This window comes from Centroberyx gerrardi, chromosome 17 (genome assembly GCF_048128805.1).
Source record: "Centroberyx gerrardi isolate f3 chromosome 17, fCenGer3.hap1.cur.20231027, whole genome shotgun sequence".
Classification (NCBI taxonomy): Eukaryota; Metazoa; Chordata; class Actinopteri; order Beryciformes; family Berycidae; genus Centroberyx; species Centroberyx gerrardi.
Window position 1 is genome coordinate 24,826,314 of NC_136013.1, and position 15,364 is coordinate 24,841,677.

General features: G+C 41.7%; 1 protein-coding gene across 1 annotated transcript in view; it reads left to right on the top strand.

Moving 5' to 3' along the window:
• The window catches only part of syne3 (spectrin repeat containing, nuclear envelope family member 3), a 33,974-nt gene extending 21,715 nt beyond the window's left edge, over positions 1 to 12,259 (top strand). The window contains exons 13-17 of the mRNA XM_071917390.2: positions 784 to 1,465; positions 2,725 to 2,868; positions 4,809 to 4,994; positions 6,092 to 6,142; positions 12,056 to 12,259. Of these exons, the coding sequence (XP_071773491.2) occupies positions 784 to 1,465; positions 2,725 to 2,868; positions 4,809 to 4,994; positions 6,092 to 6,142; positions 12,056 to 12,244 (1,252 nt within the window). The 3' untranslated portion in view covers positions 12,245 to 12,259. The remainder of the gene's footprint in view (positions 1 to 783; positions 1,466 to 2,724; positions 2,869 to 4,808; positions 4,995 to 6,091; positions 6,143 to 12,055) is intronic.
• Positions 12,260 to 15,364: the final 3,105 nt, after the last annotated feature.

The following is a 15,364-nucleotide window of genomic DNA, read 5'->3' on the forward strand; positions in this document are numbered from 1 at the left end:
CCTCCAGAAATTAAGGCACTATGTGGAGGATGAAAAAAGTTTGCCAGTGTCTTATGCCAAAATGAAGTTTAAGTCAGGGCAAGTGTGTGGACGTCAAACTAGCCACCTACTCATTTCAACCTTCATCATTTCTTTACCACCTCATTCACACAGTTCCTTCATTTTTGGTATCAACAGCTGCTGTTATCCAGACAGATACACAAGTTCAACAGTAAAAGATAAGATGAAACGTTAATAACCGATGTGGGGAAATTGGGTTATTGCAGCAGCCAATAGTAACAGGATACAGCAGGGAAAATAGCAAATTGGGGTTATATACTGTATATAACATATGCAACTGACAATTTCAACACAATCATGTTAAGTAGATTGTATGAGTGGGAAATATTGGAGAAAGTATGGATTACAGCATTATTATAATGTACAAAATAACAGCAGTAGGTCTTAGCGCTGAATATTTACAATATGAAAATATACCAAAAATGATCAAACGGTAGAATAAGTTTACATTTATGTATTACCAACATCTCAAGCAGCCAGTGAGTGTAAGGGGTAAAACAGAAGAGCCAATATTATCATGGTCACAAGCCTGTTTGTCTGACCTCAAGCCTGCATAAGGGTACAAGCTGATGAAGGCAAGAAGAAGCTATGAGAAGAAGAGAATTTTGCGTCTTTGTTGCTCAGCACTCTCTTTATTTTGGTTGAGGTGTGTTAGACTTAATGTTGATCAGTTGGTAAATTATGGAAACAGTTAATCTCTCTTTCTCTCTCATTCTCTCCCAGGCTGCTGAATAGCTCTACAGAGCAGCCAGATTCTGACCGGTGGAGGGTTAGAGGCCTGGCAGGAGACGACACAGCCCTAACAGCAGAGCTCCGTCTGGGGGAGGAAGACAGCCAGATCATGGGAGGAGACTCTGTGAACCAAAGGGGAGGCCAGCCGGAGTACAACCCAGCAGGGGGCCACCGTGCCTGGGCAGACCAGAGCTCAGGGCCTGGGAGAGGAAGAGGCCTGGAGGGAGAGGCAGAAGAGGCGGGGATGACAGTCAACGTCGGGGACAGGGCGAGTTACGGGCAAGTTGGGTGGATTCAGGGCCACGCCAAGGGTCACCTCAGACTGGTCGGACAAGACGAACATCTTAGCCTCAGCCCTTCGAGAACAGCCGAGGGAAGCGGACGCTCCTTCGGAGAAGATGAAGTAGACTCCTCAGCTTGGTCAGGACACATTCACAGCGTTTCCAAAGACCCCGCAGCTGATGGAAGCCCTGAAAGCGGAAGGTCAATAGTGGCGGGAGACAGTGGCCACTTGACAGGAGAGAGGCGGGGAGTAGCGGTGACCACAAAGGTCGGCTACAGCGAGGGCGGCGAGGAGGCAGGGGAAGGCCTCAGCCAAGGAGGAGGTGCTTTCACGTTGTTCAGAAGGGATCCGGCCAAGCAGCAGTCAACACTATCAGCTCAACACATAACGGTATTGTGGTGCAATGTTCCCTCTAACCGTGCGTTCACACTGCAAGCAATTTGGTTGATGGGTCACTATTCTGACTGATTGTGGACAGTGCAAGAGGCTCTGATTGCATCTGCTTCTAGGTCTGCTTTGAACAGGTAAATCATGTTTTTTGCACTGCTTTGGTATTGCCTTTCAAGCGCAAATTAGGCAGCATTAGTCGAACATAAAGAGAAAAAACCTCAATAAAATTCAGGCCTTCCCAACTTTGGAACTATTGCTCATGCAACAAAATGACATCGGTTGGGAAACAAGGAAGCACAGAAATCTGATTGGCTATTGATGGCCGATGACCATGAAAAGTTCAGCTGTGGCCACCTGTTCTCAGCCACCTGTTGTTGACCATCCACACAGCGGTCGGGTTTCTCTGCTCGCTCAGCTCTAGAGGAAATGAATGGACTTTTGGGGACTTGTGTTGCTCGCAGTGTGAACACATGGTTAGCCAGTGGTGTCCAGTCCTGTGCTATGGAGGAGTCTGCTGGTTTTCATTCCAACCAAACCTGATTTCACTGATTAGTTCCTCCTCTCTGCTTGAAGGTGTGTTAATTAGTGAAATCAGCAGCTGTTTGCTTGGAATGAAAACCTGCTGACTTTGCCATGTCACAGGACTATTGTGAGTCTTCCAGAATGTGTACAACACTGATATTTTAACATTGCATATTTCTAGCTCAGTGTCTCAGTGTTTAGCACTGTTGCTTACAGCAAGAAGATTGCGAGTTCGATTCCTTTCTGTGTGGAGTTTGCATGTTCTTTCCATGTTCCAGTCAGGTGGATCCGAAACTCTAAATTTCCCATAGGTATAAATGTGACCCTGAAAAGGTTTAAGCAAGGGGAGAAAATGAATAATGAATAATTCTAGTTCATAAAACAAAATGGGTATGACATTTTTTGGGTAATTTTCTAGGTAATATTCCATAGCCTTGAATTTACAAAATGCACAGTGAATACAGGGAAAAGTCACGATATTCTAAGTCATTATACAGCCTGTACAAGCATATACTCTCAACTATACTGCTGTTTCTTCATGTGAGCAGATCGCCATCGCTTGGTGGAAAGCTGGAATTACATTAAAGTCTCTTTTTTTGGGGGGCATGGCTACTGAGGGTTTCCAGCAACGCATAGTGTGTCAAATCCTTCTGAACTGTGACACTTTTACTCAGCAGCACTGAATTCTTTAACAATGATTTCAAGTATTTTTTTGTGGTTGTTTTGGTGTCCTGCAGGCGAGCGCAGGGCAGTATGAGGCCAGGAGGAGGGAGTTTGACGCCTGGCTGTGCAGGGAGAATGAACTCCTGTCAGGGGTCCTCAGCACCAAGGGAGGAACGCTCAGCACCAAAGGACTCAAGATCCGGCAGGACACGCTAAAGGTGGGTTCCCAGGTCCACCATTCAGACGGTTTTTTAAACATCCAATATATAGTTTTAGTATGACACCACTTTTAATGCTTGCCAGAAGGGCAAGCAACTGATGTGTCTAAGAGACTGTAGTATTTTTATTAGGTCCTTGTTGCACTGCCACTGCCACTGAAATGCCTGTGGTAGTAACCTTTATAGACCAACTGATGGGCCGAAAGTTACTGCTAGTTGTCACTACAGTTGCATTGGAAGATTGATTTTTTCCATGTCACATTTCTCTACAATTCAAATTGCTTGTAGAAGCATTTGGCTAGCTAGTAGGAAATTCATCTCAAGTTCCCTTGTTTCCTGATAAGGTAAGTCGTGTCATTTTACAGCATTAGATTGAAGATGTAACGTTGGCATAGTAGGCCTTGCTAAGTGTGAGTTAGCAGTAAAACTTGTAGTAGTGAGCTATTATTGGCGGATTGCTTTTATTACACAATTTGATACTGACAGCTGGCAAGCATGTATCTAGTGCTAAGCTAGTTTTCACTGTCGCTCCGGCACTGGCATTGATTACATAGTGATTTCCTGCATTGAAGATGTTTCGTCTTTTTGTTTTCTCACTTTTTTCATTTTGAAACTATGTACACAGTAACATTGTCATGCTGACTGAGCTTTTGATACAAGTACTGACTGTATGTGACAGCTTAACATGAGTTGTATATGTATTTCGAGTGCTTCGCCTTCAGCATTCACTGTAAACTACTCATGCATGAAAACGAGCTTGCCAACTGTAAACACTTGAACCAAAACCATCAGGAAGGCTTTACAAATGCACACCAACTAAACCCTGCTAGGAATTAACCTGTTAAAGCAAAATAAAGTCAGTGTTTCTTAGTGCTCAGGATGAATGTGTCTTGGTGCGAGTGAAACGAAACAACTCACCTAACTTTTGTGAGGAGCCAAGCTGAGTCAACAGAGAGGGGAGTTATGGGATTTGCACTTGTTTGTTCAGGGATGAACAACATATACACTGTACCTTTTGTTTCTGACAGAGATAAAGCACTAAGGATTATTTCTTTGAAGAATTCTTACTCTGTCTTTTGGCTGCGATGGTGTCAGCAAGGATTTAAGGTTAATACATTGTCACTGAATGTTACTGGAAGCATTCTTTTTGTTTGATGAAACTTATTTTTCCCCTCAAATGTATCCAGTTGTTAATAATAATGGGTGTCTTGGTGGCTCAGTTTGAATCCAGTCCAGGACCTTTGTTGCATTTCATCCCTTTCTTTCTCTCCCATATCTTTCCTGTCTCTCTCTCTACTGTCAACTATCCAATAAAGGAAAACAACAACAACTAGCAATGAATAATGAATTTTATAGCACTTATATAAAAGCAGAGTTTACAATATGCTTTTCAGGAAGGAATAAAAAACAGTAAAATACATACTAAGGAGATAGAAAGCAAGAGAAAACATGCAAGATATATTGAAATAAACGTTAATACATACATAAATAAAATATGATAAAAGAGTACATAAGAAACAACACAAGGTTAAAAGGATACACCGTCGACAATGTACAGACGTGAAGGATGTTATAGACTTTGTAACACCATTCTCAGAAATTCAGAAGTTATATTAATTCATAATGTGCGCATGTTGTATATCTATTTGCACACTTTTTATGCAACTTGAGCGCACATTTTATATATTGTGCTCTTTCATTAGCATTTTTGTGTTTATAAATATCTAAATATTAAAATAAATAAATCAATTTTCTCCTACAGGACAGCCATTGTCAGGCTCCATAGCCTGGATGTTTCACATGAAAGTGGAAACATTTGTTTAACACCGTACCTTGTTCCGCACTGATCTTCACTTTCTCTGCCTGTTATTCTCTTGGACTGAAAAAGTCTAGACAGACACAATATACAATACGAGTCCCTCTTCTCTGTCCTCGTCTAGGCTCTGAGGGCCGGAGTGGGTTGGGGTCAGGAGCAGTTCCAGCTCTTGCTCCAGGAAAGCCGGGGCGGCGAGGCCGGGTCCGGGCCGGCGGACGACATGGGTCTGGAGGAGCTGCGCTACCGCTGGATGCTCTACAAGTCCAAGCTGAAGGACGTGGGAGACCTCAGGGCCCAGCTCAGCATCAAGGTGAGCGAACGGCCAGCAGAAAGAGCTGACTATTGATCATCGTAAAGTTAAAACTGCCTGCATTGACACAGAGAATTCCCCTCTTAACCCGGTTACTTTGGTCGATGCATGTAAACATAACTGGGTTAAAATAACTTGGGTAAGCTCATACTGATTATGAGAGACCTGGTTAAGATGCCTGGTTTACTCCCATATTAAACCGGTTACTGTGGCATGGAAACATCTTACTGATTTCACTTTTGGTTTTCACTGTCCAACTCGCACAGCATTTTGGGTACATACTGTCAGACTTGCACAGCATTATGGGTACATTTTGATGTCAACAAAGAGATGACCACGAGCAGTACTTGCTATTACTATTACTCTTGGGATAATCATCTCTTTACCTGTATGGGAGTACGAAACTGTCAAAATATATTGTACTTGTATTATAAGATGCATGAGCTTGTAAAGCAAATGTGTACTCCAATGCGTAAATTTGAAGAAGAAAATGTGGGTATTTGTGATACAATTTGAAAACATTGTGAAAATATTTGCATTTCTAGGGTCATACCTATTGAATATTGACCGCTGTATCTTCACTGTGATCAGTTATCATGGGATTGCCGATGATGTTTATGCACTGTTCTGCTTTCACCATAAGGTGGCAGTGTAACATCATTGGTTAGGCTACTGTTGACATTGCACAGTGACAATAAAAAGTTGTTCTGTCACACAACAATGTAGTATACTGAATATAAAATGGGTTACTGGGCAACATTTCTCTCTGCTACCACTTTACTTGCCAGGATGTTGGCCAGGTTTGGTGGAGCACAACTGGGAAAAACGCCAAATGGAAATTATTGTTAAAGATGAGCCACAATGCTGTGCAGCATGACAGATGGCAAAATCAAGGCAACTGTGATCCTGGACATGAGTCAATGTGGTTTGAATGTAGTATTTTGAAATTGTCATATTCATATGTTCCGCCCATTGCTCGCAGGATCGTTTGTTTAATGGTCTCTGTTTGGATTGAGTATGTTTTGAACAGTTTTATATTGTACTATATGTAGTATTATGTAGTTATATATTGACTGGCATATTTGGTCTGTCTGCAGGGTGTCAGAGCCACAAAAGAGGAGCCTGCCAAGGCAAAAAGGGCGCAAAAGGTAAATATAACTGCCAAACAACCTATGGCACAAATCTATTTTCCACAGCAAGTACTTCATCATGTGACAAGCATCTCAGCAGCAGCATGTTCTGCCACTTAAGAGTTATGTGACTAGTTTGCCTCAGCTAATGCTAAGCGAAGTGCTCATTAATGTGGTGTTTCTGCACTGCACTTCCCAGAGATCACCTGTCAATCAAACAGTGTGTCCAGTACTGTGACGTCTTTTTCCTTGGATTTTCTGTTGATGCAGTTTGAGTTTCTCTTCTCTTTGTCTGTTCAGCCATGGTGGCTATCACTGCTCATGCTAACTACCCAGTTCTTCTTCTTCTGTTCATTGTAAACAAACTGGAAACCTAAAAAGCATCACTTGCTTTCATGAACTGGATATAGGTTGAATCACTGTTGCGTTATAGCAATCAGATAGAGACTAACAAAATGGATGTTTATTTAAAGGAAAATGTCACTGATTGTTTCTTTAATCTGAGGGACAGAGGTAATTCAAAATATCATAGTATGCCTTTAATCCGTCAGCCAAGTGCTATTTTGCGTGTCCTAAACTGGACTTTCCCTGTTGTCTCTTTATGTCTCTATCAGAGAGGTGTGGTGGGGGGGGTGTTGCTCTGTAAACCAGACATTTAAAATCTCCCAGAGTGCTTTTGGGCTTTTGGGAACTCACCACCTGACCTGACCACCCAGGACTGGCACCAAGTCAAGCGTACCAACCCCCCACCCCACCCCCCACCTACTATTCATTTAGCAGCCAGTGGGTGGCGAGAAGATTAAAGAATGCCATACCCCCCCCCCCCACTCCACCCTGTTGACCCCTCAGCCTCCCGGCCAAAGCACTTCAGACATTCCTGGCTTTTTTTCACTTGGGTCTTTAGAGACTGAAGTTTCTGCTCTCGTTTGCTTTTGTCAGCTTTGTCTTTCCGGGGGGGGGGGGCTTTTTTAGGTTTATTAATTAGTTGGTTGGTAAACTGAGTCATTTATTCATTCATTATATTGTCCCGCATGATGAAATCAGGAGGGCCTACCGATCGGCCGGTCTGTCCGTCACGCTCAATATCTCAGACGGCGCTGATCGCATTTTGACGAAACTTGGCAGAATGATGCGTCTCATCGCTGTGTTTCACCATTTTCAAAATTGCACTGATTGGCCTAAGGAGGGCGCTACAACATTTAATTGTCTGTACGTAACGCGCAGTATCTCAGACCCCAATGATTGGTTCCTCCTCTTCCCCTTTCCCTACCACATACAATCAAGGAACATGAGGTAACATATTTTCAACTTATTGCCCCACTACAACTCTACCTCCATCATTCATGGGGGAGGACATGTTTACTGTTTACTTGTTTTATTTTGTAGTGCAATGCAGCAAAAATGCTCAGCCATTGTACATTTGCAGTACCAAACACCATTCTTCGAAACAATTATCAGCAACAAAACAAGAATCTAGTTCTTGAACAGAATTGCTGAGGTGCCTGAAAGACTAAATTGTTTAAATGTAAGGCCTTCAAAAGTATTCAAATATCTTAAATCCAGTTATTAGAGGTCTTGTTTTTTCACCATGCAATGCCAGGTTTCTTTGTGCTGTAAGTCCACTCTTAGATGAATCCAGAACAGGGTTGGTAGTACAATCTGCATTCTATCTACTTTACTAAACACAGTTGGACTTGTTCCTTAACAGTTTATAGCCTGTTGTCCTTGTTGTTCTGCCCATTTATAGTTTCAGCACTTTGATTAGCTATGTTCAATCAGAAATAAGCCGGTTTTGACAGCTTTGTTTCTGCTAAATTGGTCTTAAATTCAATTCCAGGTAGCATTAAATAGGTCTCAAAAAGTCTTACATTTTGCTTTCTGACTGACTGGAAAACAGCATGACCACCTCATTTCTCCTTGTCCTCTCCTCACCTCATTTTTTAACACATTGACTTTTCAATGAATCGAGCACTTTTAAGCGATGCAGTTCATTCTCTAACATTAGTTATCCCAAAATCAGCAAATACTGACATAATCCTAACCTATTAATATTACACTGGAAACAAGAACAGATGTTGGATCAACACTGACTTTTTTTGCCTTTCATGTTATCTTTTAACCTTGTTCCGTTGTCACAGCTGTGAATGACAGATGCATAGTACACATGCACACATTCTTTTTAATGAGAATATAGCATCAGTTTGTGATAAAGACTACATAAATGAAGTTGCCTGCTGGACTGTTCTCATAGTCCATAAGCACTATCTTGTAGCCCACTGCCAAACATGGCATCACTACTTAAATATGATTCCCACTGTCCCTATTTACATGTAAAGTACATGGTATGGATCTGCCAAACTTGTTGATCCTGTAACTTTGACTAGTGAGCTAGATCATGTTTTCATCCCCGTTTAAATTTCTGCACATTGCTTCACGTACAGTAGTAGTGCACTTAAAGAATGCAGTCCTCCCTCCTTTACAGACAATTTGGTGACAGACAGCAAGGTGTGGAGAGAGAAACGCAACATTTGGATCCTCCAAATGTTTTGACTCATGCAGTGTATGTGGTCGTGGTATTCCAGTGGACACATTAGACTTGCACTTAGCTTTATTGTGTTCTTCCCAGGGACGTTCCCAGGGAAAGTATTAATCATGCTACCTGTGCTCAATGGAATGGCATTCAACAAGTTTATCAGAGTGCAAGTGTTGATTTAAGATTAGGCTGGGAATTACCACAGTACAGTACAATATTATCCACAACACCACTACTACTTCTACTCCTGCTGCTACTACTACTACTACCACTACTACTACTGCCACTACTATTCCTACTACTGCTGCTACTGCTACTACTACTACTAGTACTGCTACTACTGCTGCTACTACTACTGCTACTACTACTGCTACTACTACTGCTGCTTCTACTACAGCTACTACTGCTACTGCGACTACTACTGCTAATACTATTACTGCTACTACTACAGTACAGCTACTGCTACTACTGCTATTACTACTGCTACTGCTACTACTGCTATTACTGCTGCTACTACTACTGGTACTACTATTATTACTACTACTACTACTACTACCGCTACTACTATATTTTGATTTTATATTTTTATTATTTATTGTAATTATTATTATCATTATCTCCCTATCACATATACACATTGACAGTAAGCTGAGGGAGAAAGTCAAATATTACAGTGAGTGCTTATACTAAGAAACACACACATACCTTTGCCCTACAACTGTTTGTCATCCTGAGGTATACTTTTTTAGCTAGTTTCGCTTCCTCTTCCATCAGTCATTAACCTGTGCGCACACACACACACACACTTAGTTAAACACACACTCTCTGTATGTCTTTCTCTCTTCTTTCTCTGTCCACAACAGACCAGATAGACTTGCACCAGTCTCAAAAAGTTGAACACACGATTATGTTTGAATTTCATTCGTGTTCACATTGCTTTCCCTACCGCTCCCAATTCCTCCCAGTTCTTAATTCCTCATGACGTAGACATTGGTTGTTTCATAGTGAACTGTGTTAACAATCACCATTCAACACATCGAGGGGCTTTATTGTAATCACAGTGATTGGATCTCAAAATAATCCCTCAGTTTCACCTTTGAAACTACAAATAGAAAGTGATTGGTGTTAATGCATGATGCACAATGAAATTCAGAACTCCGTCAAACGATTGATGTATTAATTGAAGCCTGTGAATCATATGAATAGGGTGTCTGCCAGTTTTTAAAGACTTTTTAAAGGCCCTTTTGAGACATTTCAAGACTTTTTCAGGACCTGCAGGCACCTTCATTAAGGCCCGTTTCTTTTGCGCACCTGGAAACAGTGACAAAAGCGACAGAAACGAGGATGAAAACCCGACCATTTACCTTCCACCTCCTCTCTCCCTCCTCTCCTCCGGAGCGGGAGGAAGGCAGTTCAGAGGAGGTGTAGGAGAGTTGGCGGGACGAGTGGAGAGAAGCGGTGCGGAGGTCACAGATAACGCGGAGTGGGCGAGCGTTGAGCCGCCTCGCTCCGGGGCCTCTGCGCAAATGATCAGACTTCATACTGACACCTCTGATTACATTCAGCGACTTTATCTGAGTCACTCTGAATACATGCGTTTACACAGCTCATTTACATTCAGCTGGGCAGCAGGAGGAGTTTTGCGGAAATTACCCTTACTCTTACAAGATTATTAAAAGCACAGTATTAAAACAAATGGTCATTTTATAACACATCATAAGCACATTATGAGGTATCATAGCATCGTAGAGCATGATAACCAATCATAGGGCATCATAAGACATATGGAATCATAGGACAATCATAGAGCATCATAAGGCATCATATGGCATCAAAGGGCATTATAGGGTATCATAAGGCATTATAAGGCATCATGATGTATAGTGCATTATAGGGTATCTTGGGGCAATATAGGGCAGCATGGGGCATTATAGGGGATCATGAGGCATTATAAGGTATCATAGGGCATCATAAAGCATCATAGGGCATTATAAGGCATCATAAAGCAACATAGGGCATTATAAGGTATCATAGGGCATCATAAAGCATCATAGGGCATTATAAGGCATCATAAAGCAACATAGGGCATTATAAGGTATCATACGGCATCATAAAGCGTCATATGGCATTATAATGCATCATAAAGCAACATAGGGCATTATAAGGTATCATACGGCATCATAAAGCATCATGGGGCGTTATAAGGCATCATAATGGTTGAAAATGCATCATAGGGCATTACAAGGTGTCATAGGGCATCATCAGCACATAAGCATTATGAGATAATGATGATTATAATCAGAGCATGATATAATAAACACAGTGTGCAAAAAATGTAGGGGATTGAATACTTTTTGGGGCAACCATAGTTAATGCTGAGTTAATGACATGAAAATTGATTTTAAATGTAATTTTCTGATATTTTGATTATACTTACAAGTTTATCTCTGCTTCTAACGGGCTTATTATCTACTGGTAATGCATCACAATGCACTTCAAGTTAAGTGTTACTGTAATTTTTAAATGGTAGTAGGTAACTGAAAAAACGAATTCCTAACAGACCAGAGTAAATGAAATAATGAAGTCACTTGGGACTGTAGTGTATTCACAAGACAACCATATGCATAACACCTTAAAGAATTGCACCAATCCACCAATTTTGAGTTTATGTGTTATATGCTTGCCTCTGTGTATTTTACCTTTTCAGGCAGATGTACTGCTTTACGTTGCATTCTGATTTCTGATGTGCCTGCCTGATCCACTGTTCACAAGGTTAAATATGGACGTGGGCGGCAGAGGTGAATCACAGAATAACAAGAGGCCAAATGAATGTTCTGACTGAAACGGGCGAGAGTTTACAGGCTTCAGTCGGATCAGTTTGTTGTGTACCATGATGTTTCTCGCTGTGTGGGTGTGCTGTTTCTGCTTTCATGGTGTGATTGTGCATATTTCATATACTTATTGAGGGTTTTACGTGCCTGCGTGTGGACAAGAACGCATAATTCTTTCACATTTGTACTATGTTACTGCACACTTTACTTTTCTTTTAGAAACAACTCAATAAGCCTGAAATACACCAAAACCTATTTTAATTTTTATTTCATTGATCGTTTATTTAATTAAGTAGACTCATTGAGATCGAAATGTGCTTTTCCAGAGAGACCTGAGAACAAAAATACTCACAAAGACGACAAAGAAAATACACAATGCAATTCAGTGAAACGGCAACATGCAGAGACATTCAGTGGCTTCAAAGGAATACAAAAATGTCTTCATAATCAAATACAGACATGATTGTGCATTGTACACTGTTTCTGTACAAGCTAAAACGCATACACATGTATGCGTGCCAGTGTGCGCTCCACTAACCCTGTGTGTCGCTGTCGTTCTCCTTGCAGCAGCAGAAGTCCGGGTTCCTGCAGCGGGTGTGTCGTCTCGCCCTTCCCCTCTGGCTCCTCCTGCTCGCTCTGCTCCTCCTGGCCTTCCTGCTGCCTCTCATGGACGAAAGCAGCAGCTGCTCCCTCTCCAACAACTTCGCCCGGTCCTTCAACATCATGCTACGCTACGATGGGCCGCCGCCGACATAGGGAGCTTCGTCGGGACTGCGCGACCTACGGTAAGGTCCGGACCTCCGAACTCTCACTTTCCGCAGCTTCGACGTCACGCGCTGCTATGATGGACCATCGCTCGACTGATGAACACGATCTACTGTCAGCACCTCTGAACTTCAAATCCCACATTTCCCCCGCTGTTTCCACTTTATGTGTCGCTCTGACGGACCACCGCTTGCATGAACTTCAACTGGACTACACAACCTACTGTAACACCCACACCTCGGGACTTCAAATTCCACATTCCCCTGCAACTTCAACATCAAGCTCTGTTGCATTGGACTACCACCTACATACCCGACCTAAGCCGGACTACAAATCACCTCCACTACAATGGACCACCCGTCACCTGCATAAACTTCAACTGGACTACACAACCTACAGTAAGATGCTCATCTCTGAACTTCAAAACCCACGTTCCCCTGCTCCTTCAAGCATCAAGCATCACTACGATGGACCGCCACCAATGTAGGAAACTTTGGTCAGCACTTCGGATCTTCAGTTCCATTGCAACTTCAAGATCATGCTCTCTTACTGTATATCAGACTACTGCCTAGGATGTATAAGAGACTGCAGTCAGACTACAAATCCCATGCTCATTTTTAAAAATTGCACATCCCAAGTAGCTATTATATATTTCACGATAACAGCTTTAACACTTCTGAACCAAAGTCATTTTTCCTCCTCGTTCAGCGTCATTCTGTCCTATGATGGAGCGCTGGCTACGTAGGAAATCACACCATTTGCAACTTTAATAATCACCAATGGACTGTACAGCTTTCCTGACTGTTGTGATTAGGAATTCCAATTGGTATACCAATTGTACCAGTTTGCCTCTGTTTCCATCTGCTTTCGGCCACACTTCCCACCCAGAATATGACATGAATCAAATATGTCCAGCGTGTGAATAAGGCAAATTAACTAGCAATTGGCAAACCTGTGTGTAGATCAGTATAGAGGAAGCTCCACTCCGCTCGGTTGGACCAAGTGTTTTCATGGGAGAGGAGTTTGGTGTAGCGAATATCGCGATATTTTGTGAATATCACGATATTTCCTACAATATCGAATATCCCCACCCCACCCTCACACTCAGTTTACCTCAAGTGGTGCTCATAAGGAATCATTAAGCGCATTATAAGCCCATTGTGAGTGCATGATAACTATAATCAGTATACTTCATGGAGCAACTGTATCTTTAACTCCATGATGTTAAATTGAAAGAAACGTTCAGATGGTTGTCTGATTACATTGTAAGAAAAATGTATCTATGCTTCTGCTGGGTTTATAATCTGGTGGTAATGCATTACCAGACACTTCAAGTAAAGTGTTACCACTGCTTCACGCTTCACACTCCACTAGCACTTTGTGTGTGTGTGTGTGGGAGGCCTGCTGATGTAGCTCTCCTCCCTCCCACTCTCTTCACCACTCAAACGCTTTGACACAGCAGCTCACGCAAACCAAATTCACTGCTGTGAATTCTGGGTGAGAAGGACGAGCCGGTGCTCCGTTTGCTTGTTCAGTATTTGCAGAATGTACTTTGACGCACCAAAAAATCCTCTTGTTTTTTTGGGTTGATCCCATAGTCTATAGAACGGTTTTTAATGGTTTAATCCTTTTGTTCTTCCATGCAAGGGAAATATTTTTAAACCTTTTTGTTTTAATCTTGTACATAATACCTGTTAGCACTGTGTTCTTGCCAACTGATCTGCTACTGTTGATACAGGAAAAGGGAAGTGTTGCACATGGGTAAAGGCAGTTTGCTTATGTTTCAGTTTTCTCTATGTACCTGTTTTTGACCGTCTTGTTTTAGCTGTTCAAGTGACTTTTCTGAAGGTGCTATTTTGGGCCGAACACCACGATAAGTCTTTTAAGAAGCCTAAACCGCTGCTGAAAGCAACAATTAGAAAGCGGTCTTACCTTGGCCCCTGACATTTTCTTGGACCACAGTGTGCTCTTGATGCCAACTCTCTTTTTAGATGCCTGAGTTGTAAAAAATGGAAAACGCTCCTGGTCTTTGTGCAAACTCTGACATCCCATAATGACCTGCAACTTTTTATTATTATTATTTTTTTAATCCTGTATTTTCACTCCAACTGCCCCACAAGCACCCCCAAACACACTCTCACACACTCTCCCTTTCCCGTTCTTTGTGTGTTTTATGGACTTCACGTGTTGCCACGGCAACAGTGACCAAATTAAGTTAATCTATTAGGTCTTCTCATACAGCGAGAGTCTTTGTTTATAGCAACTCCACAAATAGTATGTTATGAATTGAATTATGAGTTCAAGTTAATCACTTTTGTTGGTGAGTCACAGGCTGTTGAGCAGAGAGAGAGAGAGAGAGCAGAGGTAAAGACTTCTTTTCATTTTTCGTATTTTAGAGCTATTGCCGAATCTTTCAAATGGGCCATATCCCGTCCCAGAAGAAAAGCCCATTCTTTTGGGGATTTTAAAGGTGTAGCATTTTTACATCAATAAGTCATTACCATGTTAATTTTGAGATGTTGGTATAATTACCGTAAACAAATGGGAACATTGGCAGCCTCTACACTGCATTTTGCGCTACCAGGTTAGATTTGGCGGGAAATCTGCTGGATTGCTTTACAGCACAAAACAGGAAGAGGGTGCTGTTCTTCTCAGAGCAAACAGAGATAGAAATAAATAGCTTTTTTGTTAACAACATCCTCTTCACAACAGGAAGCAATGGGGTTTATTGGAAATGTGGCCTTCATTTAGAGAAACATGAGCACTAACAAAACCACTGGTGTAAGATAGAGGCGACCAATCATCTCCACCATGCTGTTTTTTGTTGCCAGTAATTATACCAAGGTAGCACTATTCATTTGACAATGGTATATTGATGGGTAAAAATGCTACATGAAGCACCTTTAAGGAAAATTAAATGTACAAAACAGTATTGAAGACGTACAAGTTCTGATGGCCTTCAACCTCTTTATTTATACCACAATGTAATCTTATTTAATCAACTGTAATCTATGCCATAACCACACATATTTATTCAGTATCTAGCTTTATAAACCACTTAGGGAGAATGTACTGTATAATGTTTATGTAATCAAGTTAAATGCAAGGTTA